Source organism: Nannobrachium achirus (assembly GCF_963921795.1).
Source record: "Nannobrachium achirus genome assembly, chromosome: 10".
Taxonomy (NCBI): domain Eukaryota; kingdom Metazoa; phylum Chordata; class Actinopteri; order Myctophiformes; family Myctophidae; genus Nannobrachium; species Nannobrachium achirus.
Window position 1 is genome coordinate 33955502 of NC_137819.1, and position 27706 is coordinate 33983207.

Sequence of the window (27706 nt, forward strand, 5' to 3'; positions counted from 1 at the left end):
CAACAGAGCTGAAGGAGGAGAGCATTATGAGTTAGAGAAAAGTGAACGTCTCCCATTAACCCACTTATACCTGAGGGCGATTCTAAAAATGCCTTCTAAATCCTGACTTGTTTAAATTATTAAAAAATGTATGTTGCTAGATACTGTACACACGCACACATAGGGCTGTCACAATTATTACATAATCGTCTAATCGTGATTATTTGACATTATCGCAATTATTTTGTCATAATCGTCATAATCGTGAATGTTGAAAAATGTCCGAAATAGTGGAAATAGCAGATCTACAAGCTCACAACGCGTCGCGATGCGACACGTTGTGAGCTTGTAGATCGGCTATTTCCACTATCAAAGTAATTTTTTTAAGTAGTAAGTTGTCAAATATGTCAGTAATTTCTTTGTATATTTAGGTTATGTGTCATATCTACCATGTACAACTTCAAAGCCTAAAAGCCAAACAGAAATTTAATTATCAACGACAAAAACACAATTAAATCGTTAATCGCCAATTATTTGAGTGACAATTAATCGTCATGTAAAATGTCATATCGTGACAGCCCTACGCACACACACACTTCATCTCCTGAGTCCTGACCCTCACACGTCACACTAACGCATGTACATATTCACACACGTACATGCTAGCCCAGACAGAGCAAGGTTGTTCAAAGTTAAAACCTACCCGGTAGGTTTATATTATATATATAAAGTTAAACTAAACATAGGCATGATTTACTCATTAACTCAAATGCCAAGTAAATAAAAAAGTAAAACGGGTAAAAGAGTTGTCAGTTTGTCTTTAAGGTTAGGACTGTTTTCAATCACTGCCAGAATAAATGCAAAGTAGTGAGAGATTTGCTGATCCGGCAATTCCGGAGAGAGCATTGTCCATGACAGGGCATTCTGTGTCGTATGAGGAAATACGAGCATCTTCTATGTGATGGTGTTCTGTGCAGTGTCAACTTGTTCCCACAATAAAGCCTATAGAATATATCGTACCTAGTCATAGCAAGCATGTGTGCATGCCAAATCCAATCCATGCTTAATTTTATAGAAGTATCTTCTGAAGTTCTGTTGTATTCTATGCTAGTCTGGTCAATTCAAATTCTCATATCTTGAAATTATAACTGCTTTTTAGTTTGGAGATCACTTGACTAGCGTTTTGACAATTTTGTCATTGATGACGCGGCCATCGCTACACCTCCCCCCTATTTAAGTTTTTGGGGATCTGCACTGATTCCCAATGGATTCCTCAAGACTGAAATCAGTCCATAGGACTGAGGACTTTAACCCCTGCAAGCTATTGTAATCAGATTACACAGAGAGTTCTCTGGTTACCTGGCAGGGAATGAACGACCGCATCACCTGAGTGGAGACGACCAAGTTAAACCGCAGCTTCCTGGCTCTAGAGGCAAGACTGGCTGCTAACAAGTGATCCACGAGTTACACAGCCTTTTTTCAGCAAGTGAAGTTCTACATCCAATGAGGGAAACAACTATTATGATGGCAAGCCTTCCTATAGCTGCTGGAGTGTTCATGTCTGCAAGGTTAGCCAAAGCATCTTCCAGCCTGTAGACTACCAATACCACATACAAGTATCTACGGTATGTGTAGACCCCTGGGGGACCCTGGTCAATGAAGAATATAGGGTTGAAGTTACTCGCTAAATGACTCGCTAAATGACTGCTCAGGAATGGTTACATGAAGCAGTAGTCAAATTGTAGGATGCTGGGGTTTCAGTTTTATGAGAATTACCATTTTACTAATAAAACATCCTTGAATGATGAGTTGAGGCATGTTTGTGAGGAACACTGAAACGGTACAAAGAAAATGTTCTCCTTCGCTAAATATTCCAAAGGTATTTCATTCATGATAATCGTCTCATATTCCCTTGCAGCCCATTAGTTCTGGGAAACCTGTGGGATGTGACAAGGACATCAAGCGCTTTGCCTCGCTAAAGCCTTGCTGGAGCCCCTGGTCGTCTGCTCTGCTGCATCTCTCCTCCTGGATCATTATGGGCACACACAGCCCGTCAGGCTACAACCCTTACACGATTAACAGGAGCTACACCTGGGGTCTTTCTATGGCCTACAAATCAAACCCCAGTAGATATAAAATAAAACATGAAATAAGTTCTTTGTTGATTTGGTGTTTTAAAGGTTTTTTATGCATACTGTTAAGAGGCAAGCTCAAGGCAAGATCAACTTAATTAAATGGTGATTTGTGTAAACAATTATTCTACTAAATGAATCAATTAAACCTAGCCTATTACATCCACTAATTTCTACCTAAAGACATTGTCTATCCAAAGGTAGGTCTACAGAAAACTGTACAGCCAAGACCAAGCCTGTAAGCGTGACCAAACAAAACACTAAAAACTTTAACTGAAGATAAAAACTGAAAATAAAACAAAACCTAAAATCTGATGGAGAAATCTATTGCACAAAATAAATGAAAAATATCCATGTAATCATAACCCTGGCCCTGATCAAGTTATTAACACAATCTCTCTCTCTCTCTCTCTCTCTCTCTCTCACACACACACACACACACACTCACACACACACACCCCTAATACTGAAAACCTTAAGTGCAGTGAGGGACAGACTGTCACTTGATGTTGGCCGTGGTTACTGGATCGATCACTTGCAGTACTCTCCACGGTCAACAATACACACGCACACACGTGTTGTGCACAATCTGTCACCATGGAGCCAAATTTGTACTTTGTCTCAAGACCGTCACTGTATAACTCCGCAGCAACTAATGCTTTACAGGCGTATAACTCGCTGAAAATGTGGTATTTTCGGCAACCAATGCTTTACAGGGTTAACAGACAAACTGCAGAGGAGTGATGCTTGGTTGAGTGAGTTACACAGCCAAAGGGAGCACTTGCTGAGAAGCATCCCAAAGCAGCCCCTCCTCTCAGCTGCTCAATACTGACACACCATCTCTTACACTCTACTGCGCTCTTATGTCCACTCTGGGAACTGCAGCTCAGCATTGCTTTAATAAAATCTCTTACCCCCTATCCGTCAAAATCTGACATATAATGTGTAGCTTTCCACCAAGATTGGGTTTCCAACGCGACGACCTTTCCTTTAGAAACCAACCCCCAACCCCTTTGCACTGACGGAAGACTGTGTCTCAATGACGAACACCATTTCCTCTCGGCTTCAGAGTTCTGCTGAATCACCACAATAAAACACTTACAAAGGGGCGTTTAAATGTCCAAGCTGTTAGCGGTGGACTGCCAACAGACATCATTCTGGACCAGCGCATGTGAGATTAGCAAGAAAAGGTGAAAAGATGGGAGAGCGAATGGAGCAAGAATTCAGTTAGCGTTTCGTTCCATGAGATCAAGGAAATTATCATAGCTCTTATATTAATCTCTAAGTAATCATAAGCCGATTTCTTAAGCGTAGCAATAATTATTAACAGGGTGGTAAAGAAACCTTTTTTTTTTTGGGCCACTGGCCAGTGTGGGCTGGTACATCCATGTCAGCCTCTGTTTCCATTGCCTGAAGCCAGCTAGATTTTTACAATAGAATGCCACCTGCGAGTGACGGTTGGGAGCCTGCCAGTGACTTGTAGAGCAACCTACCAGTAAGTAGCTATCATGTGCCAGCATTAGTGACTAATGTCATTTCCCCTCCCTTATTCCCCTTTATGCTTTTCCAGAAGTTCCACATGCCTACGTTGCCTTAATGCTTTGTGACAAGAACAGCATGACGTCACTTTTACCCACAGAAAACAGAACTTTCCTCTTAATGTCCAGCATTAGTGTAAATAATGCTTACGCTTCTCTCCATAAATCGCTGAAAATAGTGTAGTCCCCCTTTCTTGTATCCCCCAATGATTTCCTCTGTCCCCAAGTCCTCTCAAACATCCATCTGAGTTCAGTAGAGTTGGAGGTACGTTGGATTGGCCAGTGATTGGCCAGAGCAGATCCTTGTTTGCACACCTTGCTGTCACAAACACAATGGGTGTTTGTCGCCAGGTGGCATTTTGCCTCAGCTAGTCGCGTCGTCGAGATGCTCCTTTCTTTTGTCCAAAAGGGCGATGCCCTGACTTTGACCACTGGCCAATTGTACATACCGGTACGCAATGGACATCTAGGTAATGGCATGAATGTTTCCTTTGAACTTTCCTTCATTGCTTTGCTGTGTATTCCCTGGATTTTGGTGTGTTACTGTGTTTGCCTTTTTATTTTTTATTTTCAAATTGATCGCTTCCAGGTTTTTGGGGGGAGGGGAGTGGGGTCATGAATCCCCTCAGTCAGTCAGGCAGTCTATGTTCCGTGATTTGTCGATGGGCACTCTCTGTTGTGGCTGTGATGGCATGAGTGGACAAATTGTAGTTGGGATGTTGACCGGAAGGTTGGTTTTGTTCTATTAGGATGTTGCAATCTCACCCCCTAGGTGGCGCCATCCCTTCTGCTGAGTCTCCAAAAGCGGCTGCTGATATTCTGGAACACAAAGAGAACATTTTGGTGAGTGAAAACACAGTCTCTTGTGTAATATTTTGAGATATGGATTTTCTTTTTTTTAAATAAAATAAAAAAGGTTTTGAATATTTCACTGCATGCGCAATGTATCTAAAATAATTGAAGGTTTCCATTTTTTATTAAATTACGGAAATAATTAACCTTTCCACAAAATATTTGTTTTTTTTGAGCGGTACAAACCGCTCCTACGTTTAACTTTGTGTGTATTACTATAGAACGGCTCTCCATGTATGGAGATCTGTGTTTATTAGCCACTTTTTATTAGTGTGGATCTCCATGTATGGCGATCCATGCTCATACACATTAAGTAACTGACATCACGGACAGAACGGCCCATACAAGGAGATATGCACGTGTGCCTGTATATAAACATATACAGTGTATATGTAGAAGCAGGTGTATATGTTATGCATCGATATACACACTAAACACATTACAAACTGATGAAAGTTGCACCAAAGACACCAAGCAAAGTGCTGCGCATTCATTACACTTGGGAGGTTAGAGTTAATCTTTCCGTTGTCACTGAAGACTGCCGAGGTCCTTGCCTTTGCCTTCTATCTGTATATGCCTGTCTGCTGTCTTCGTCCTTCGCAATTCAAATGCCTTTTCCTCATTATCTCTTTGTGATGATCTTTGCGGTTTCTATGACTCCCAAGGTTATACACTGATTCTTCTGGCCTGAAGGCATCTTAAAGTATCAACTGCCTCATGGACCTACTGTATGTAGTAGAGGTGGTCTCCATCACACATGCACAGCACTTTTGTCTGTTACCGTTTCTGCAAATACAGGTACACCATTTATGTCTTCTTGAGATACTGGTTCTCAATGTGGGATCTGGACCGTACATTCTCTGAGTTAAATTACCAATGAAGATTTTATAGAGTAGTAGATTGGGGTGGGGTGGGGGGGGGGGGGAGTGATACCATGGGAGACAATTAACTCTCATTACATTTGCGTCGAACTGCGATGAATTGCCAATTTTAATATAGCATAAATCAGGCTAAAGGCTATGTGGAAAAACATAACAGCCCCACTATGTATGAATGCAGCCTTTTTACTGGACAAAGCTGCTTTAAAGGAACAATGTGCAGCTGACATGGGAAGTAGTGCATGCTTTATGTCCCCGATATCTCTGTTTAATAAAAAATGCAAAACAGTGTACTTTGACAACGGCACAGCCAAATACTGAGTGTTCATTTCACTCAAATGGAACATTTTGTTCCCTCTGCACACGATCAGAGTTAAATGGACACTGAGAATTGTATTAGTGTTCTCCTCCTTTGCCCTTTCACACTGTGAGTCACAAGTTAATGTTTGACTACGTCTAGTAGATACGTTTTAGTTATCGTCTTCTCACCATTGTTACTGCAGTTCTTGTTGTCTTTGTCAGATGCCTCCTCTTCAACCTGACATAAGACAGAATGAGGACAAATTAATAGTTCGACAAAAATCTGACAAAAAGCTTCCCCCACCTCCCACCCATCCATTGACACACACACACACACACACACACACACACACACACACACACACACACACACACACACACACACACACACACACACACACACACACACACACACACACACACACACACACACACACACACACACACACACACACACACACACACACACACACACACACAGTTAGAGCTTTATCATGTTTGCAACGCCCAACTGCCTGAACTAAGTTTAGTGTTTCAGACTTGGCGTGAGTGGAAAAAGGAAAGGTGTGGTTTCTACCTGTTTCCTCCACTTCAGTTCACAAAAGACCCGCTCGAAGCACTCGTGCATGTAGTTAAACTGGGGGCAAGAGACAGAACAATGACTTCAACATACAGTAACACAACCACCCACCAACGCCAATCCAGTGACTTATGCTAATTCTGTTAACTTTTATCCCCTCTAAAAGGTTTTTTATAGTAACCAGTCTTATGTTGACTTCACAAAGTTAAGCATCTTGCAGTTTTTGCTCCCATGTCAGGCGCGTGGAGTTAGCCTTGGAACACTCAGAGACTCGGAGAGGGCCAGGAGGTTAAGACAATCACAGGAAAGGAATTGAAAGTTGACAAAGTACACTTGACTGTGACAGATAACCTCCCTTGGACTATCCGCAATGCTGTGAAACCCCACCCAGCTAATAGTCAATGCAACTTAAAACAAATGCTGCAAATTACTTGGCAAATGGCAACACTGCATATTGTATCTGAAAATTTTACATATTTTTTACATCTAGTCATTTGAGAAACAAAGGCATATACACTTGACAGAGACTTACACACAGTAATTACTACAGTATATTTATATCCATAGTCCATACGTATTTATGAGATGATGTGTGTTGATTTGACTAGAGCAGTGGTTCTCAAACTTGGGGTTGGGACCCCAAGTGGGGTTCCCAAATTATTTTGTGGGGTACCCAGATGATTAGCTCAATGTCCTTTTTTCCCCCTCACTCAATGGTAAACAAACCAACACACAGTATAAGTGTATACATGGTATCTACATATTTCTAAAGTGAATATTTAAGGACTTGCAAGACTTGCAAAAATGTCAAATATTAAGTAAGCAAGAGGCAAACATTGTGAAAATAGAGCATGTAGATCTGCTATTTTCACAATATTTATCTGTGGAACTGTGGAACCGAACCACATTAAATGTAATACCTACAATTCCAAGTGCTTGTCAGGGTGGGGGTCCCCAGTTCAAATGTGTTTATTTTGGGGGTCACAGCCTAAAAAAGGGTTGAGAACCCCTGGACTAGAGGAGATGTGCTCAGACTTACATATGGAGTGAATATCTTAACCCAGCGGGGTTTCTTCTCTCCTCTGGTGTATTCAAAGCAGAAGGCCATGCCCTCCTCGTCTGTGTCCCAACGCTGCATCTCTCCCCACTCAAACGCTATCACCTGGTTCTGAGGGTTACAAGGGAGTTGTTAAGAAATGAACACATGCAGTCAAGATACAATAAACACAGAGTCAACCACAACAAGTCACATGGGAAACATAACATGGCCAGTTCATACTGGCACAATGAAAGAGTTTTGCACCAGGTTCCTGGTTCCTAAAAAAGGTTCCTAAAAAAGGCATGCAAATGCCACGAGACTCAGACCACTCAAAACAAGGATTTCTAATACATAAATGTCAACGTTCTGAAATCAGAGTTGCTTGAAGTCCCCTTTGAAGTTTCTGCTCCAAATCATCACTGACCGCGGAAACTTCACAAGGGACTTCAAGCAACTCTGATTTCAGGAGGTTGACATTTCTGTATTAGGAAATCCTTCGTTTGAGTTGTCAGAGTCTCGTGTAATATTGTAATATTTGGGGATGTCGATTCTTGATATTCATGAGCTGTTTTTCGGTTTTGAATATTTCACTACATGCGCAATGTATCTAGAATATATGAAATATAATACATAAGAAATGTATCTACCAACCACAATATTCAAATTATTTTAGATGGATCAATTTTGAATAGCAGCTACAGGTTCACAATGCATTGTGATGCTTTGTGAACTACTAGAGCCATGTAAGCCATTTTCACTTTCGTTCAACGCAAACATTGTACAAGAAGTGGTTCATCAGAATTGATTTAGTCAATGATAAAATAAATATATTAGAATTATTTCCTGTTGATTCCTTGGTACACGAGAAATAAATGTATACACTACTATATAATACATATAAACTGCTTCTCGATTAATCAATTAACCTACATGAGCAAGATCAAGTCGGTTAGTGGTTCTAAATAGATACATTTTTGGTTAACTGCCCAGCACTACATAGATACCCTTAAAATTACATGATCACGCGCACACACAGACGCAATAATGTAGACACACATAGTCACGCATGCATGTGTTACATTGCATTACGTTCTTCGGTCAATAGGCATAGTTTTACTGAGGTTAGGGTTAGGGTTAAGGTTATGTTTAGGCATAGTTTTACTGAGGTTAGGGTTAGGATTAAGGTTAGGTTTAGGCATAGTTTTACTGAGGTTAGGGTTAAGGTTAGGTACCGGTCCAGCAGTTGCCGGAGAATGCACTCGCTCTCTCACCCCAAATCATCACATGTACATTTAAATATCGTCTCCTGGTCTGTATCTTTCTCTCTCTCACACACACACACACACACGCACACCTCCAGTGTGCCGTCCTCGGTGCAGGCGTGCAGTTTGAAGTGGTGGATGCTGATGGCGGTGATAACGTGGCCCTTCCTCCGGGAGTCACATGAGCAGTGGGGGAACATCACCTCATTGTAGCCCTCGCACGACCGCAACAGGCTCAGGTACTGAAAACACACACGTCAGATGTGATCAATGTCACTTGCCTTTATTTTGCACCGCATATTCACTCTGAATCATGAGCGTGCCAGTGAATCCCATGTGGCTTTTTTTAGCAATCCATTTTGGGAAGAAACGTTATTTAAAAAAATAGAGGAAATAGCACATCTGCTGTACAGGCACATAACATCTCGTGCCACGTGATTCGTGAAGCTTGTAGATTGGCTATTTACTCCATAATATTGTTGTACAACCAAGTAGAGAAAGAGACTGCAACAGAGCAGAAAGCCTGCAACCTACAAATTAAATAAAGTATTTTTGGTGCACAGCTCAATAAAAACATGAGGCAAAGAAGAAGTCGCCAGCACACAAGGAAATACAACCAAGTATAAATTTGGCTTAAGTGGGCTTAATTTAAAAAAAGAATAGATAAATAATGATTTGATAATCGGAAAGGTAATGGGTAGAATAATCATTAAGAAAATAATGAATAAGTGCATCCCTGGTTAGAAGGTAGATAGCAGTGGTAGGAAAGGAGGGAACTAGACAGCGCCATCATCCCAATCCCCCTCCCTGAACAAAGACTGTTCTGTAGGGACTGACCGTGGCCATCTTGCGTTGCTCTGCCAGCTTCTGCAGCTGGTAGGATTTGTCCTCCGTTTTTATGAATCCCTTCTTCACATCATCCAACGCCTAGACGGAGAGAAGAAGACAGAGAGAGGGAAAGAGATGGAGGGACAGCATGTGATACAAGTGCCGGCTGAAGCCATTTTATCTTCTCTAGAGATGTGTTATCCTTTTACAGTAAATGCGATAAAGAAGAGGATTAAGCTGATTTGCTTTGAACTGCCTAAGTTCTCTGGTGTTGGACTTTTGTGTCAGAGAAAGTTCTTTATTTGATTTAATCAAGTCCAGATGCCTGATAATCTGATACGAGTATGAGCACTATTATATCTATCTATAAAGTGAGTGTGTTTGTGTGTGTGTGTGTGTGTGTGTGTGTGTGTGTGTGTGTGTGTGTGTGTGTGTGTGTGTGTGTGTGTGTGTGATCTGTCCGTCTGTCCATTTTTGCCCATAAACAGAGATTCCCAAACTCTCTCTCAAGTCATAGCCTGGCCTCCAAGTACTCTGATAACTGGTAGTACGAACCTCAGTGTTAATTTATCCATTTGCAACCAATGCAGCCAAATGTGGGTTCATATGGTTACATTTGTACAGTTAAATATTAAATGAACTCACTCACAATTTCACAGTGTGATACTACTTGTTTGGGGCAGCTGTAGCTTAGTGCAGTGGTTCTCAACCTGTGGGTCTGGACCCCCAGAGTGGTCCCCAAATTATTTTCGGGGGTCCCCACATGATAAACTTAAAGTGCAACATTGTTTTCTCACTCAACAGTAAACAAACCAACATAAAGTGTATAGAGGGTATCTGCATATTTCTAAAGTGACAATTTAAGGACTTTTTAATATCTCTAAAATGAAAAATCGAACGTTGGGTCAAAATGTCAAATATTAGAGGCGATAATTGTGAAAATAGCTGATCTACATGAAATGTAATGCCTCAACTCTTAGTGCTCGTCAGGGTAGGGGGTCCCCAGTTAAAATATGATTATTTTGCGGTTAGTGGCCTGAAAAGGATGAGAACCACTGGCTTAGTGGGCAGAGAGGCTGTCTGGTAATCAGAAGGCCACCAGTTTGCCCATGTCAAATGTCCCTAGTAAAAAAAAACTGAAAGGTCACCTACTACCACTAACAACAACAGTAAATACCTGATGGAAGCAGTAGTGCAGGGCCAGGGGGTTGTCCCTGAGCAGCTCCTCTTCCTGGGAGCTGAACAGCCACTTGCGGAGAGCCAGGCAGGTCCCCGGGACCGCCGATGTGTAGTTCTGCACGTACAGCTTGTGGGGGAACTCGTTGGGCGCCAGCTTCCGCACTGCAAGAGAGATAAGCCATGAAGAGTAGCTAGGGATGGGAATCAGCAGCATTTTATAGATGCCGATAGCACAATCGATACTGTTATAGCGATATTTAACAATACATCTCCGCATTATTTGGTGAAGAAAACGTGTTGTGAAGTAATTCAGTTTGTTGATTACTACTTCGGTTATGCTATAAGGGTTTGGTAGTGTGTCTTGTTCTAGTTCCTCACCATCAATAAAATAAACTTAAAGGACAACTCCAGACTAAATAACATCTAGGCTAATTTTTTCTACTTATATTGATCCCAAAAGACTGACCATGGGGTCTATTAGGCAGTAATGCCCCTGTCGTCCGGTTTCCCCAGCAGCCCGCATACAGTAGCATAGAGTGGAGCCCATAAGCCTATCGCATTAATGCCATTTGTTGCGGTCAAATGTATTTTTTTAATCAATCTGTTATTAGTTGTGATTACACACGCTTACATACCATCGTTTTTCCACACGAGACACCACACATGGATGTGTTTGTAAGGATAATGACAACTAGTAACACATTCATGAAAAAAAAAATGTACTTTTGACTGCAACAAGTAGTGTAAAATCGATAGGCTTATGGGCTCCACTCTGTGCTATGAGGGCTGCTGGGTTCTGCTGGGGAAACTGGACAACGGAGGCATTGCTGCCTAATAGACCCCATGGACAGTCATTTGGAATCAATATAAGTAGGAAAATGTGCCTAGGTGTTATTTAGTGTGGAGTTGTCCTTTAAACAAGATTAGATATCAATGCATGAGCCTCTCAAAAGCAAACATTTAATGCGATTACTTTTTGGGGGAAATAATGAATCGATGCGATCTCCAAATATCACTGTAGTCAATTGAGCTACTGTCAAACTGCATCAAGACCTACAATTCTGATACACGTCCGCCATTGTTTGACAACCAAATATCAATTTTACATAACACCCATCTCTTTAGGCTATGGGATCTAGGCTATCAATCAACTAGCCAATTACAATGTGACTGTACATTCAGGTCATGAGATCTCTAGACTATAAACAAGTAGCCACTGCTAAACTCTACATAGTTGCAGCATTCTTTTGAGGAATTGAAAGCTACTATCCAAAGTCAGAAAGGAATTGCACAAGAAGTAGAGAAGTGCAACAATTCCACATCTTTTAATGTAAAACTGTAGGTTACTGTGGGTATTGTGAACAGGGACAGGAGAGTTCTAACGTTGTGTAGGCTACTGTATATAGAGACAGGAGGGATAGAGCTAGGGTACATTAACCGCTATTTAATTGGTTACTGGTGCCATTGTTTTCTCAGACGGATACAAAGCGATATCAAAGTGTTAAAAAAATATACCTTGCTGGCCAATAATATACTTGTGCAGCCCACCCTGGCACTGCCTATGTGTGGGAAATGCTTGTAGAATTAATTGAAGTAAATTTGACAAATACAGAGAGCAGCACCATTTGTCTAGGAGAGTATTGGTATTTTGTGTCTGACCAATCAGAAAAGAGCAGCAGTTCACAGTACCCATCCCTAGGGGTGAGGAGATTGATAGTAATGGACTCCCCTGCTGTATAGTGTAACCATTATCAGCCTTTATTGTCTAATGGAATGGGAAATCTGACACCAGGCTCAATAGAGATATTACCAGTCACAGGAAGTCTGGGTGCTACCAACAAATTAAGCACAGGAAGCTTGTTGTAGGATATATAACATATCACTACATGCCTCGTCATGCATGAACTTAGCCATAGACAGGGTTGTCAACATTGGACGGTCAGAATCCAGGAGATTTATTTCTTGGGAGGTGTGCGGAACTCCCCTACCGGGGTCTGGGGGTCCTCTCCCCAAAACCTCTTAACAGATTTATATTTTCCTGTGTTCTGTTGAATTTTGTGCATGTTTGATAGTTTTATCAGGCTTGCTTTACTAGCACTGTACAATTTCAGCCGTAAAATGCCAAATGATTTGATGCCTGAACCAAAGGACATCTTTAATGATGACTTCAAATTTTTAAGTTATTACTTAAGTGAATAATGTGTCTGATCTTTCTTGCATTCATTGCCCCACCCCTAAAGCGGGGGGTCTGGGGGTCCTCCCCCAGAAAAAAATTAACATAGTAGATGTAATTTCCTGTGTTCTGGTGAATTTTGGGAGTTTGATACCAAATCCAGGAGAAATCCAGGAGATTTGCCAATCCAGGAGCATGCCAGGAGATGGGGTCAAAATCCAGGAGACTCCTGGGAAATCCAGGAGAGTTGACAAGCCTGGCCATAGATATGGTCTTGCAAGGCTATACATATATGATGATATGGGAGGGGGGGGGGGGTGCTAATGAAACCTGATGTTTCTGTGTGTAAAACACATCAAATATAGAGTTCTTACCAAAGGAGTGGTTGATGACTTCAAAGAGGGCAAAGTAACTGGCCATAATGCTGTCCATTCCAACCTTCATCACTAAAGCCTAAAGGATGAAGACGGGATAGACAAACTTGTTATAAAGCGGGATGAATTGACATTAAGACACAGTTCATTCAGCAGTTTAAAATCAATACTTTTTCATTTAGTTACATGGTATTTTAATTAATCAACTTAAGTAGTTTTTTATAATGACCAGAATCTCTGGTCATGTTATGTTTCTGTATACTTCTTAAATATGGTACTTTGGGTTGTTGAAAGCATCGTCAACAAACAGTGGTGTACCTGGTAAACTTGGTCAGTAGTGCTGTTCTTGCGGACTCTGACGGAGATGGTAGTCTTGTCTGGCAAGGCTATTCGCAACTCCACATCTGTTACTCCATTGTAGTTCTACATAGCCAGGCAAAACACACAGTCAGCTACTGCAGAGCATGCATGTCTGATTTGCACGTGATTGTGTGTGGAGAAAGAAAAGGGAGAGAGAAAGAGTGTGTTTGTGTGTGTGTGTGTGTGTGTGTGGGGAGGGCTGTTGCGTGATAAAAGAAAGAAAAGAAAAATCACTAAATTGCAAGAGGCTGCAGTTTTTTGTTTTTTTGTTTCAACTCCAGAGGAAAGGTCTTTCAGATGACCCCTTATATAATATATTCTGCTGCTGTGCAGAGGATCTGGCCTAGAAAACCCCACTTGCACTTTGGAGGAAACCTCCAAAGTGTATTTGACCCGAGTGAATCCAAAGCATCAGCGACCCATTTCTGTCCCTCTGTACCGAACCGATACCACCAGTGTGTAATTTAAAAACAAATCTAGGACAGTGGTTCACAAAGTGGGGTCCAGGGACTCTCAGGGTTCCTTGAGGTGGTTCAAATGGACCCTTACAGGTCTTAACTCAAAGAGTGGAAAAAAGGACACCATTTGGTTCCATGTCTGCATATCGTGCACTGTCGGGCAGAAAGCTTGCATCTCCAAGTTTCAAATTTGTATTTTTTCACCAAGTTAACCCCTGCTTCATCATTCAAGGCTGTCGCATAAAAGTAGTGAAAACAGCCGATCTACAAGCACACAACGCCTCGCGGTGCGAGGCGTTGTGTGCTTGTAGATCTGCTATTGTCACTAGTTCAATTCATTTTTAAAATGATAAATACAAAACGAACGGTGTTGGACATACAAGGTTTCCACCCGACAACGACAATATAGTTACACCTCCTCTGGCAATCGTAAAACAAGAGCATCACAAAATACAGTTGAACGTATACAACAAGTGAGTGGTTTTTTACCTCATCAGACTCAGATAAGAATTCCTGCATGATGTCACTCTCACCAATCACCCGCACCGAACAAACTAGAAAAGAGACAGACATGGGTAAAGATAAAGAAACAACCAAACAAAAAGAAAAGACAGAGAGACGGATAAGAGAGGAAGCAAAGCAATAAAGTAATAAGCAAGAAGAGCAAAAGGTCATAATATATCCTCTGTGTTCACATGCAGTCCTCATGATTTGTGCTGCTGAGGTCAGACAAGATGCAAAGGCATTCCATCCAGACAAACAGAACATTCCACAGGTAACTACTGCAATACTCTAGTAGTTTAAAGCGCTGTTTGCCCATATCTAACCTGTGTCCTGTTGATTTATTCTAAGGAGGACATAAAATCTTTGAGGTTGAGTTCTCAGGGAACAGAACACACGGTTACTATAAGTCTTCTCATGTCAGATTTTCACATGTACTCCTCACAACAGAATGATAAGGTTACGGTGGAAATATTTATCGGAGAAGTGGCCCTTTAAGACAACCCGTCCCCCCCCCGCCCCCCGCCTCTTCCTTGGATTGTGACATACTTGCTCTTTCACTTCTACAAACAGTGATTTATGTGCTACTGTCCGTATCATGTGAAGAGCCATAGCAACCGTGCAGCCAATGGCAACATGTACCCTGCTTCTGCTGAGTAACTGAAGCTAGGTAAGTAGGCGTGGGCTTGGTTTGTACTTGGGGTAGCAGACCCCCTCCTCCTTGGAAAACCAAGTTGCTGCTGGAAGTGGTATTGGTGGGCCAGTAGGGGGCGGTCTTCCCTCTGGTCCAAATGAAATATGCCAATGTCCCAGTGCATTGATGGGGACACTGTGCTGTAGGATATGCTGTATTTCGGATGAGACACTAAACTGAGCGTCCTGACTAATTTTGGTCATCGAATATCCCATGGCCCAGGTGCATACCACATAGGCTCAGAGTAGGCTGACAGCGTGTCGCTGTTCGATTCCCGATCCCGACTACCTTTGCTGCGTCACTCCCCATCTCTCTCCCCATTTCCTGTCAGTCTATTGTCCTATCAATAAAGGTATAAAAGCTCCAAAACATATCTTAAAAAAAAAAAAGAATATCCCATGGCACTCATCACAAAGAGTAAGATGTTCCCAGCCGTCTTTTTTAATCTGTCCACCAAATCATTCATCCTCATTCATCCCGCAGTGTAAATGGCTCAATGACCCTAAAGCCCTTTGCACACAGGACAGTTGCGTTTTTTTCCGTTTGCGGCATGAATAAAACGCATTGGATTTGGTGTGCAATGCTGTGCGGAATCGGCGCTGCGGATCCCAAAAGGAGTCATAAAAGGAGTGATGAGTTTTTCACCGCATGCGACAAGACGCACGAATCGAACTGGGTTCGATCGAGAAAAAAACGCACGGCGGCAGCCACTCGTCGCACGGCTAATTCGGAGCCGGTGTGCATGAGGTCATAGAGAATCATTGTTTTCTTTTCAAAAAATTATATTGTCCGTTTTATCCGTGCGGTTAAACGCGCCTGTGTGCAAAGGGCTTAACCCTCCCACTCCACCTCAAGCTGATGTGTGTTCTGATGCAACATTGGCTGCTGCAATGCTTCACCCAAAGCAGGTGCAACACATATATTTTACTTATTATTTGTTTTAAATATGATAGTCGCCAATGTTTTGGATATTGTCACGTCTGCTCCTTGTTTGCCTGAGAGGTCACAGCCAGCTAGCCGCTATTCATCTTCAATGTGCATTAACCAGATGACAGCCACACAGACTGTTTAAAATGTAAGTATAAAATGCATCGTGGCCCACCTCTCTCCAGGTACTCTTCCAGACCTCTGCGCCGAGCGTCCAGCTGTTGTTCTGACAGAGAGAAGGGCCATTTCCCGGGGAGTTTGGGGAAGCCATAGGTGGAGAATTCCCTCTTCAGGTTCTGGTGGAGGATAGCGAACTCCCGGTAGCGCTTGGAGCACAGCTGTCTGCCCGACATGTATACGTTGTACACCTGTGGTCACAGGTAGAAACAGAGGGGTGGAAGGAAAAGAGTGGTAAATACTGATGCTGGTGTTTATGTTGGATGGGTTTAGGTCACATCTGCAGCACCTCAGCTTTAATTTGACACAGTGAATGTAGAAATGGAAACAAAGGGTTCCATTTGTACACTCTCAGAGTTACAAATGGGTTAAAGAGTCCATTTGGTCCATTTGGATGCATTTGTCTCTGAGTTAAATGAACATTCATGATTTTACTGTGCAGACTCTGTTTAACCCCAAAGCAGCACACTGGGTTCTGAGCCGACTCTTGCCCATTGTGTTGGAGAATCACAGTGGGACAATGGACAATACCAGAGGTAGGCAACCATGTCTTATTTTTTTCATAGATTTATTTGGGGGATTTTTATTTATTTAGTGAATTTATTGATAGTGAAGTTAAGTTAGGCTGTCTGGATCAGGACTCGAACCTGTGACGCACTGTCAGGCTACATTAGCGCCTAAGTTCCCCGACCGCTAGGCCAGCGGTCCAGGCCCAACCATATCTTTTTGATACTGGTAAATCAAAGCGGACCTCTAAGTAGATCAATTTAAAAAAAAAAGAAGTAGACCATTTTTTAAACCCAGTCATAGACATCCATTCATTTCTTGAAAACGTTTCTCCACACAGTCAGAATACATTTGGACATTATTAATATTAAACGATAAACCAAATGATAAAAATAATAAAAACTAGATATTGTGTTGGCAACTTGACATTATTCTGATTAGCAGTTAAGTGGTGGAATATGTTCACTATCAGCTTGGCTGGTAATAGTAAGGTTGCCCTCATTTAGTCCAGGGGGGGCTATACCATGTCTTTCACCGGTGGAGTGCCTCATTAACACAAACAGTAATGTTAATCTATTAACACATGTTAATCAAATTTGGTTTTCTTGTTGTCTCTCTGAATAGATAAGGCCGTGGGTATGTGATAAACAAATTATCACCCAGAACTCGTTGTTGCTCTTGTTATCTCGACTTTATCACCAGAGGCATTTTTTGTAATCCGGTCCTTTAAAATGCAGGTTCCATACATAGATTCCAGACTAATATCTAGTCTACATAGTGATATTAGTCTGGCCATGATGGGCTAATCTCACCAAGATTCAGATGAATGCTCGGGCGATAATCTATATTCATTTTTCTGTCAGAGAAGTGTCTAGAGCAGGGGTTCCCAAACTTTTTTGTCTCAGGGCACCCCATAAATATTATTTTTTTAATCCGAGGCACCCCTAAATTATAATTTTCATTTCCAGCACCTTATATTTATAGCATTTCGTTGTTGTCGGGTGGAAGCAGATCTACAAGCACACAACGCCTCGCGATGCGATCATGCGAGGCATTGTGTGCTTGTAGATCTGCTGTTTTCACTAGTTTTGTGCCACAGTCTTGTATGATGAAGCAGGGCTTTACTTTAGCAGATGACGTACACATTTGAAACTTGGAGATACGAGGTTTCTGCCCGACAGTGACGATATTTTAGTGATTATGTTGCGAGGAAAACGTTGAGATAATAGCCATTTTGGGTAGAACTGACTGAAAATAACTTTGTATTTCAAGTTTAAAATGATACTAAATATTTTTTCAAGTGTCCAAATAAATTCCAAATATTATCAAATGATCTCGGGCCACCCAGTCCAGGGGCACCCCAGGGTGCCCCGTCACCCACTTTGAAAACCCCTGGTCTAGAGTTATTTCTTTCAGAGAAGTGTCTAGAGTAGACCAGTGTGTACGGTACAGGTGACATACGATAGGGATATTGTTAGACAGCTTATCCTTCTTAGCCCAAATCTATATCTTAAAAATACATTAAAGGCAGGCATCACGTATGGTACTACTCACCACAAACCTCTCCGAGTGCTGCTCAACATGTTTGTATGTGGGGATGGAGATTGGTACGGCCTGCTTGTCGCTGTAGTCGTAGTTTTGCTGGATGGCGGTGTCCTCCCCCGCCTCAAGCCCATCGGCCTCCTGGGGAGGCACAGCCAGCACAGCCAGAACCAGTTCCCTCTCCCCAGCCCGGATCAGGTCAACCACCTGCTTATGGGTGGCTCCCTCCACACTCACCCCATTACTGGAACGAAAGAGGGTGACAAAGAGTAGGAAAAGAGTGAGAGAAGAAATGTGTTATTTATTGATTCATTCAATAGTTGGCTTGAATGAAAAATAGCCTCCAGTACTAGTTGAGTGTTTGATCGCGGTCTCTCTGATGTTGTCACCAAGCGTAATACATAGCCTCCTAGATGCTTTGTGTCCCTAGGGAAATTCAGTTTATCAGACCAGCCGAACAGTGCATATTCTGTAATACATACATAGCAGCAGGCATACAACAGTCCCAGGTGACAGAATTCAGAAGAAGTGCCCAATGCAGTTTTGTTTTGCTTTTTATCCTTTTGAAATAATTTACATATGCATTTGTCAATAGAAACAGCAATAAAGAATTATAAAAGATACAACTACAGTATTATCATCTGCATTCTGCACCAAATAACCATTTATTCTATGATCCTCAAAAGACCAACACCACACTTAAGTACTAATGATCCTATTCTTCTAGCATTTAAATGATTGGAATAAAAATCGGAAGAGTTGCAGAACTGGGATTTGCCAAGAACGCACTCTAAGAGGGGTCCAACTGCATTCTTTCAATATTTGTCAGCCTAGAGAACCGATTCACAAAAAGGGGTTGTGATGACATGGCTATATACCTTTGCTACTGAACTAGGGTGAGCAACTACAGTACATACACATTTCATGAAGAGAAAAGGAAAATGATGATACAGATTTAATAATCTGAGGTCTGTGACTCTCTTTTTTTTATACAAAGACAATGTGTGGTTAAAGGGGCACTCCACCACTTTTCAACCTGTCTTCATATAATAGGTCCTCACTAATGTTCATGATAAAATATCACAATTATTTTCTACTCAGTTTGGGTCTCATAGGAGAGCTGTGGGTGGGTCAAATCCTTCTACCGGTGACATCATCAATGGGAAATGCAAGCTAATAGAAACTGCAGGCTTTCTATTCCTGAAAAAGTTGCAATGTTAAAGTGGAAGTCATTGTTCTCGTGATAATAAAAATCTAAATATTTTTTTTTCAAAAATAATGTATATATATTTTTTGTCAAACGATGTCGTCACCGGTAGAAGGATTTGACAGCTCTCCTATGAGACCCAGACTGAATAGAAAAAAATTGTGCTATTTTATTATGAACATTAGTGAGGACCTATTATATGAAGACAGGTTGAAAAGTGGTGAACTACTCCTTTAAACATTTAAAAATAGGGATATACTGTATATGCACCTGTACCTTTGTAAACGTGCATTGAATTCCCTAATAAAAATATATAATTAAAAAAAAGAAAAGGAAAAAAGAAGCGAGTGATAAGAGGCTGAAAGATAGTGTATCTCCCTCACAGATGTTTAGCTTCATTAGATAGTAAATACAAAATTCTATAAAGACAGAAAGACAGAGAGGTAGAGAGGCCAACAACATGTGACTTTCATGGTACAATGTTCACACAGATGAGCTCTGTTCCCCTTTTCAACCCGTTAACGTTCTAGAGACACAATGCCTTGGATCTCTCTAACAGGATTTATGCTGGGCATAAAAAAGTCATTCCGATTTTAATTGACAAACTTGTAATGTTATGTATGCTAAGACTACATCCGGCTTCCATGCTAATTTTGCCAACATGAACATGTATCATTAGTACACACTGTGTGAAAGTTTAACACCAGTCAACAGCCAAATGCTGGTCGATTTTGACTACAGCAGCTTACGTTTTGTCTACTCTGACAGCTATTTTGCAGCTGGGTAACTAATAATCTTTGACAGGAGTGGCCTTTTATATTTAAGTTTTAATTGTGTTTTTTCTTTTCTCTTCTTTTCTTTTTTGGCATTATGCAGAACGTGCTCCATGTGCCCCAGCAATCAAATTGTGGTGGTCTGGTCACATTATGTAATCTATTAAACACATTCTATTAAACACATTCTTGAACTTATCACATATCGCACCCGCTGGCAATTCAATAGTCCAAGTAGTTTCACTGCCAGAGCTACAGTACAAGTGATAGGGTGCGACCAGTCTTTGTGGCCTTCTGCATCTTGGGCAGCGTTTACACAACGCCGCTTCCACGAGATATCCGCAAAATGAAATGTCAGATATGCCTTCCGTTCAGACGACAACAGCATTTTCGGAGGTTGGAAACACAAGATAGCAAATCCGATTTTTTTAGTGAAAATCTGTGAAACAATCCTCCTTGGGTTTCCATCTAAACGGGCAAGTTAAGCTGGTTGTACACTGCTGCGATTTTCGATGCAAAATGCATTTTTTCAGGGCAAGGGACCCAGTGGTCCGAAAATAAATACGAAACGGGCAGCAGTGTGCAAACGTGATTGACATAACGTGAGGTAGATTTTTTATTTACGTGCTCCGAAATTCGCTCCTATATTCGTCCGGAAAAAACGCAGCAGTGTGCAACGACCTTTACAGGGAAACCGCAAAATGTGTGATGTAATGACTGACGCTGCAAAGCCGACAGCAGTGGAGCGAAATGGAGCCTGAACGCTGCCATGGTAATTATGTAAACAAATGCTGTGACAGCACGTAGAGCGGACATGATGTCACACACTGCCAAATAGTGTGTCACTGCCACCTAACGACATGGGGTGTACACTACATCGTTTCAGTCCCCCAGTGCGGCATCGTACGACCACTGGGAAAAAAGTGTCAACGCAAAGGCGAGGTCGTTCTGTTGTCGTCTAAACATGCCCTAATGCCCAGTCAACAAACGTTTAGGCTTAAGCTTAAGACTACCGAGATAGTCTGGATTTGTACTATAGTCAGTCAGACTGAGATGGAGTTCTGCCTGTAGCTCAAATCAGAGCAAAGAAATCTGCAGAGCAAAACCCTCTCCCCGGCATGACAACCTAACGTTTTTATCAAAAACTATAAGAAGTTAACAGTATGCAGATATCGTTTATTATTGTAAAAGTCTGCAGTATGCAAAGCAACAGTTAAAGATGTTATTTCAATTGGCGATCGCTTACGTGCGCATATGTGCGAGCGTGTGCATGTGTGTGTGATGTAGCACTCCACAGTACACCACTGGCTATAAGCTAGTTATATAGTCAGGCCAAAGTAGGTGTTGTTTATGCAGTGTGTACAAGCACATATACAACATTTTCGTATTTTCAGTTATTATTAAGTACTATTATTGTAATAATTGGAACAATAATACAATTTCTAGTTTATCTGAATAAAATATTGGTATCCAATATATCATGCATGCATCCCTAATGTTAAGTGCCCTCAAAGAGAAACTGGCACCTCAGTGTCTACTGTTATCACATGACAACATGATGCTACTTCTCTTTATAGCCTGTTTCTCAGAGTGTGGCTACAAGCATTTAGGATACAAGTTTCAGGCTAGAATCAACAATGGATCAAATTGGACTACGATTTATTTATTTATCTGATATCCAATCCATGTTAGTTTTTGGTCAGTATCGGACAGATCCCGATATCTATCCCTAGCTGCCACAAGTAGAATCCTCCTTAGCTCACTTTGCCATGGCCAGATGGCAGCAGCATCAGGTGTCTCTGCTAATCTTCCTCTGAGAACCAAAGTGACAGACGGAGGGAGGAGAGCAGAGAGAGGAGAAGGAGTGCAGGGCTGTCTGCCATGCGCCATGTTTCCATCATTACTTATTCATTTATATCAGCAATACCCAATGTGAAAGGGGGAGTGGAGGCAAACAGGCGTAGGAAGAGACAGGCAGAGAATGTCAACAATGAAATGAGAGTGACGGAAAGGAAGACCATGTGTATCTGGAGGAGATGGGTTGATTTGGGGACATTCTCCTTGAAAGTGAAAATAATTACTCTTGTGTGCGTGTGTGTGTGTGTGTGTGTGTGTGTGTGTGTGTGTGTGTGTGTGTGTGTGTGTGTGTGTGTGTGTGTGTGTGTGTGTGTGTGTGTGTGCATGTGGGGTGAAGAGAAATGTGAAGATTAAAAAGGACAAAGTATAATTCTCACAGCCACTTTGATCTCATCATCCTATCACTATCAGCCAAAACAAAAAAGAGAAGGACTTCCGCCAGAACACAGCCACAGTTGCCATTCAGCCAAAAAGGAGGTTGGTGGAATATGAATTAGGCTAGGACAAACTAAAGGGATACAAACAATGAGACCCCACAGAATAAGCATAATTGCCTAACCTAATTCATTTGCCAAGCCTAATGCACAAAAAAAGGCCCCATTATTTTCATTTCTCAGGCCGAAACAGAAAACAAGCAATGTTATGCAGGCACCACACACACTTCAAACAAACATGACATTCGTTAATTACTTATTTTTTCTTTCTTTTTTTAAATTCGCAAGCAATAACATTGGCTAGTTGGCCACAGAATAAGCTATGATAGTTATGTTTCCTGGGGAACATATGATCACATTTATGTTGACACGTGAAATAACCAACCCAACGAGTTTCTTGGGTTCATCAGCACTATTTCTGTGCTCTTGACAAGCAGCCACGCTGGTTAATATGTCACATGGAAACGTCTGCTCTCTGGTCATACGACTTGGGTTTAGCTCTTAAAATGAAGAAAACATAGGTTAGGATAAACCCTTTTTGATGCCTCAGCGAGTTGGCTTTCCCCAGCGAAGGTCAGTGTGCTCTGCTACCTCCTCCCCTGCTCCGTTTAACCTAAGTTTGGCCTGTGGACGTTTTCACTCAAACGGTTTATCCTTTTGACTGTTCCATTTCTCACAGAGAATCGCAGTCCATTAATCTGACTCAATGGCCTTCCATCACTATACAATTAGGGTTGTTTTCTCTATAGCAGTTTTTTGTGGTCACTTCAAAGCCATAGAAACGCTAACTGCCCTTGCTTGTTGGAAAAAACTTTGACAATTTAAGTTACATAAACTATCTGGAAATCAACACTGTTCCATTCTTGTTTGCCTCCCCCGAGTGTGAGCATGTATACAGTATATTATGAACCCAACCTGGCTACAAGCAGTGATGCATTGTTCCTCATTCTTGTACTGTCTAAAAGTCAGTTTGTTTTCCATAAAGAATAGGCTTTCCCTGGCATGGAGCGGCTGTCCTTGCCAATGCACAAAACACTTTTGTACCATGTCTCAGGGGTCCAGCCATGCCCATCAACTCCACCCTTAAAAAATGTACAATGGACAGCGCAAAACAAAACAAAAAACGGCAACATGAAGACTACACCATGACATCCAGTGTTATCATTTTAGACATTAGCAACTCCCCAATGCAACCAAACAGGACCCATGCCGTTCCATTTGTACACTTTCAGAGTTGAAATAAACATTAGGGTCGAGGGGCAGTCTGTCTCTTGGATAGAAGTGGTGGACAAAGCCTATCCTTACCTCCCCCTGACCTTTTTACTGTAAATACCAATTATATTTTCTATGCTGTTTTCCGACTGTCTTATGATGATTTCTTTGCATAGTAGGCTACTGTGTTGTATATGTCTGTCATTTAATGTTGTACGAATTGAGTACAAAGGGTTCCAATGCAAACGACCCTAACAGCTTTCTTGTGGTCTTTATCCTTTTAGTCGATCTTGTATCAGTGAACTGTACTGCCCTGTACGTTTTCCTATGCAAACTTCTAAATGAAACATTCAATCAATCCAGTGTGCCTGGGTCGCCTTGTCCCAAGGAACACACACACACACGCACACACAGCTGATGGGACCACAACACCTCTGTTTTCCCATTTACTATCCAAACAGACACGCATCATATGCGTTTCTCAAGCGTTTACCTTTATGTAAACGTTTCATTTGCTGTACGTGCTCTCTGTCAACACACAGTGCTGCTGAGCCTGAGACCAGTCAGTCACTGCGCAAAACAAGCCGTTAGCCTCCAGAGCTAGCTATAGGTCCAAGTGGCTGCGGCTAATCAGCATGCATAGCTCGTTGTTGCTCAACTTATGCAAGCTGATTAGCCAGCGACAGTAGTGACGTTCGCTACTAGCCAGGTAGCTAACAGCTAATAACTTAGTCGGGCAGATATGGTCACAGCTGCCATGCTAACTGCACAGTTAAAGCAGAATTACGAAACGTTTGTATTTAAATAGCAAAGTGGGAAAAGATGGCTAACTAGTTCAGAGGTAGAGGGGTTGCTAACTAGCTCTGGTCCATAGCGTCCACACACTGTCACTGACGAGCCCTTGCGCTCACAACCACGGTAGCCCAGGCTGCTCAGCCTCTCGTCTGTAGTGAAAATAAAAAATACACTTTCACTACTCGCCAAAACAAAGACTGTTCTAAGATGTTCTAAGCCTACTTTACTTAGTGGGAACACTCGTAGCCCCCACTTCACGTCTAAAACACACTTTTTGGACAGAAAGAATAACATTTCACCGGAGGTTTTATCTACTCCACAGCGCCCTCTACAGATATTGTCAATAGAAATTTCCATTGACCAGACTTTGCCTTCCGGTTAAATATTTTCTTTCCTGGCTAAAAAGTGTATTTTCGACGTGATGTGGGGGGCTCAGAGTGTTCCCACTACGGAGAGCAGGCTTTCAACTCCCTAAATCCGTGTTTGTTTTGGTGAGTAGCGAAACTGTATTTTGTATTTTCACTAACAGACGAGAAGGTGCGCAGTCTTTCCTTCAGGCTCCGGGATTCATCGGTACCATGGAGTCCAAGGAGAGCTCCTTCTAACGCTATGGACCAGAGCTAAGGCGCTGCTAACTGGCTAGCTAGTGTACTAACTAGCCAATAAACGAACGTGAAACCGTTCGATGCCACAAGACAGACAACACTTACACTTCGAGGATCCGGTCCCCCTTGGAGATGCCCGCTCTGTCGGCCGCCCCACCGGGCAGCACGGCGCTGACGTGCTGGAGGGGAGCGTACAGCTCCCCGTTGATGCTCCGCAGCTGCCCTCCCTCGCTGACCTGACCGCGGACGTTGAACCCGTAGCCGGACTCCGACTTGACGATCCTCACCATCCGCGGACCCGACGTCACCGTGGTCGCATTGAGGCCTGCGGCTGTGGTGGTGCTTGTTGATCCGACTGTCGTCGAGCCCTGCACCGCGGCGGGTCCGTTGCGGGATGATGCCAGTGAGGGGTGTTGTTGGTGGTGGTGGGCCGCGGACCGAATCTCTTCGCCTTCAACATCCGCCATCTTCAAACACACACACACTCACTCACTCACACACACACAACCAACCGCACACACACACGCAGGACCCTGCCTCTCTCTCTCGCTGTACTCTACCCCCTCCTCCAGTCAGTGGGTCGGTGCTCCTAGCAGCGGATTCAAAACAACACAGTGCTCTGTGTGTGCCTCAGTGGCCGCTGTGAACAACCCGCCCCTCCGACGCATCATCACGAGACCCAGCGCTCACTCGCCGAGCTCCGGACACTTCGATACTTCGGCGTAGTACGACGACGTGCGCCGAAAATATCCGAGAATAGCCGACCTACTAACTACAGTGTTTCTCAAACTTTTACATTTCAAGTTTCCCCTGGTGTCTCTGACAGTGTACAAATGGAACTAAATGGACCCGTTAGGGTTAATTTGGTTCCATTTTTTGTACACTGTTACCAGGGTTGTCAACATTGGACTGTCAGAATCCAGGAGATTTTTTTTGGGGGGGCGCGCGGAACTCCCCAACCGGGGTCTGGGGGGTCCTCTCCCCAAAACGTATTAATAGATATTTTTTCCTGTGTTCTGTTGAATTTTGTGCATGTTTGATACATTTATCAGGCTTACTTTACTAGCATGGGTACAATTTCAGCCTTAAAATGCCAAATGTTGTTGTACAGATTTGATGACTGAAGCAAAAGGACATCTTTAATAATGATTTCTCATCTTTAAGTCATTACTTAAGTGAATATCTGTATGATTTTTCTTGCATGCATTGCCCCCACCCCTAAAGCGGGGGGTCTGGGGGTCCTCCCCCAGAAAAATTTTAACATAGTAGATGTAATTTCCTGTGTTCTGGTGAATTTTGGGAGTTTGATACAAAATCCAGGAGAAATCCAGGAGATTTGCCAATCCAGGAGACTCCCAGGAGAGGGGTTCAAAATCCAGGAGACTCCTGGGAAATCCAGGAGAGTTGACAGGCCTGCTGTTAACGGGTCCATTTGGTTCCATTTGTACACTGTCAGAGTTACAGACTTGTATGGGTCAATTTAGACCCCCAAAGGGAACCTGGAATCCACTTTGAGAAACACTGAACTACACAATGGTGGAAAAAGTAGCCTACTCAATGTTTTACTTATGTAAAACAAAACAAAAAAGTATCAATACTGCAATGTAGAAGTACTCTGTTACAAGTAAAAGTCCGGAAAACAAAATGTACTTGAGTAAAAGTACAAAGTTTCAAAATATACTTTAAGCATCAAAAGTAAAAGTCCTACTCATTATGCAGAATGTCCCATTTCAAGTTCTCAAATGTATAGAAATCTGTATAACACAGAGCTGAAACTTCAGGCTGTGTTCCATCTGCCTTTAAGGCAGCCGGAAAGGTTTGCTTTCATCGCCCGCACCCTCCTAACCGGAGTCCCCCAGGGATCTGTACTTGGCCAGTTGGCCCCCTCCTTTTCTCCCTGTACAGAAAAATCCCTTGGTGCTGTCATCTCTGCTCACAATCTATCCCATCACTGCTATGCCAATGACACTCAACTGTTTTTAGAAGTCAGCCCTGCTCCTTATCCAAACATCAGTCATATCAAAACTTGACTACTGTAACTCTCTCCTCATTGGCCTCCCGGCATGTGCACTTAAAGGACAACTTTAGTTTTTTACAACAAGGGTTCATATTTTAGATTGTAATTAAATAATATAAAAGATGAGTGTTAAAATTATTTCATTTACTTCTTTCTATTGTTTTAGAGATTCTTATTTCAGTGGTTGGGGCATGCGTACAAGTGGCTAAATATGTCATTTTACACAGAATAAGCCCATTCCCAAGATACAACGCAACCTTTCATGGTTGGATGTGACTTATGGGGGCTAGAAGTGTTACTGTAAATAGCAAAAAAGAAACTGCTGGCTTATTGTGTCTAAAAAGACATATTTAGCCAGTTGTACGCATGCCCCCATGCGTACGCATGCCCCACATTTTAGCACGGTAAACGCGATAAAACAAGCAAACGTTGCAAGTGAAAACATTTTAACATTCACTTTTTCTTTTCTCTAATTACAATCTAAAATATGAACCCTTGTTGTAAAAAAACAAAGTTGTCCTTTAAA

At 42.2% G+C, this 27706-nt stretch overlaps 1 protein-coding gene across 1 annotated transcript; it reads right to left on the minus strand.

Annotated features, from left to right (window-relative positions):
* Positions 1–350: 350 nt before the first annotated feature.
* On the minus strand, positions 351–25801 carry snx27a (sorting nexin 27a). Its single transcript, XM_080735858.1, has 13 exons — positions 25269–25801; positions 18293–18524; positions 16230–16422; positions 14422–14486; positions 13433–13537; positions 13115–13193; positions 10566–10729; positions 9398–9487; positions 8653–8802; positions 7299–7427; positions 6257–6316; positions 5869–5917; positions 351–4468 (listed from the first exon to the last, which is right to left on the minus strand). The coding sequence occupies exons 1-13, from the start codon at positions 25628–25630 to the stop codon at positions 4395–4397; spliced, it is 1752 nt and encodes a 583-aa protein (XP_080591984.1). The 5' UTR covers positions 25631–25801; the 3' UTR covers positions 351–4394.
* Between the last annotated feature and the right edge of the window lie 1905 nt (positions 25802–27706).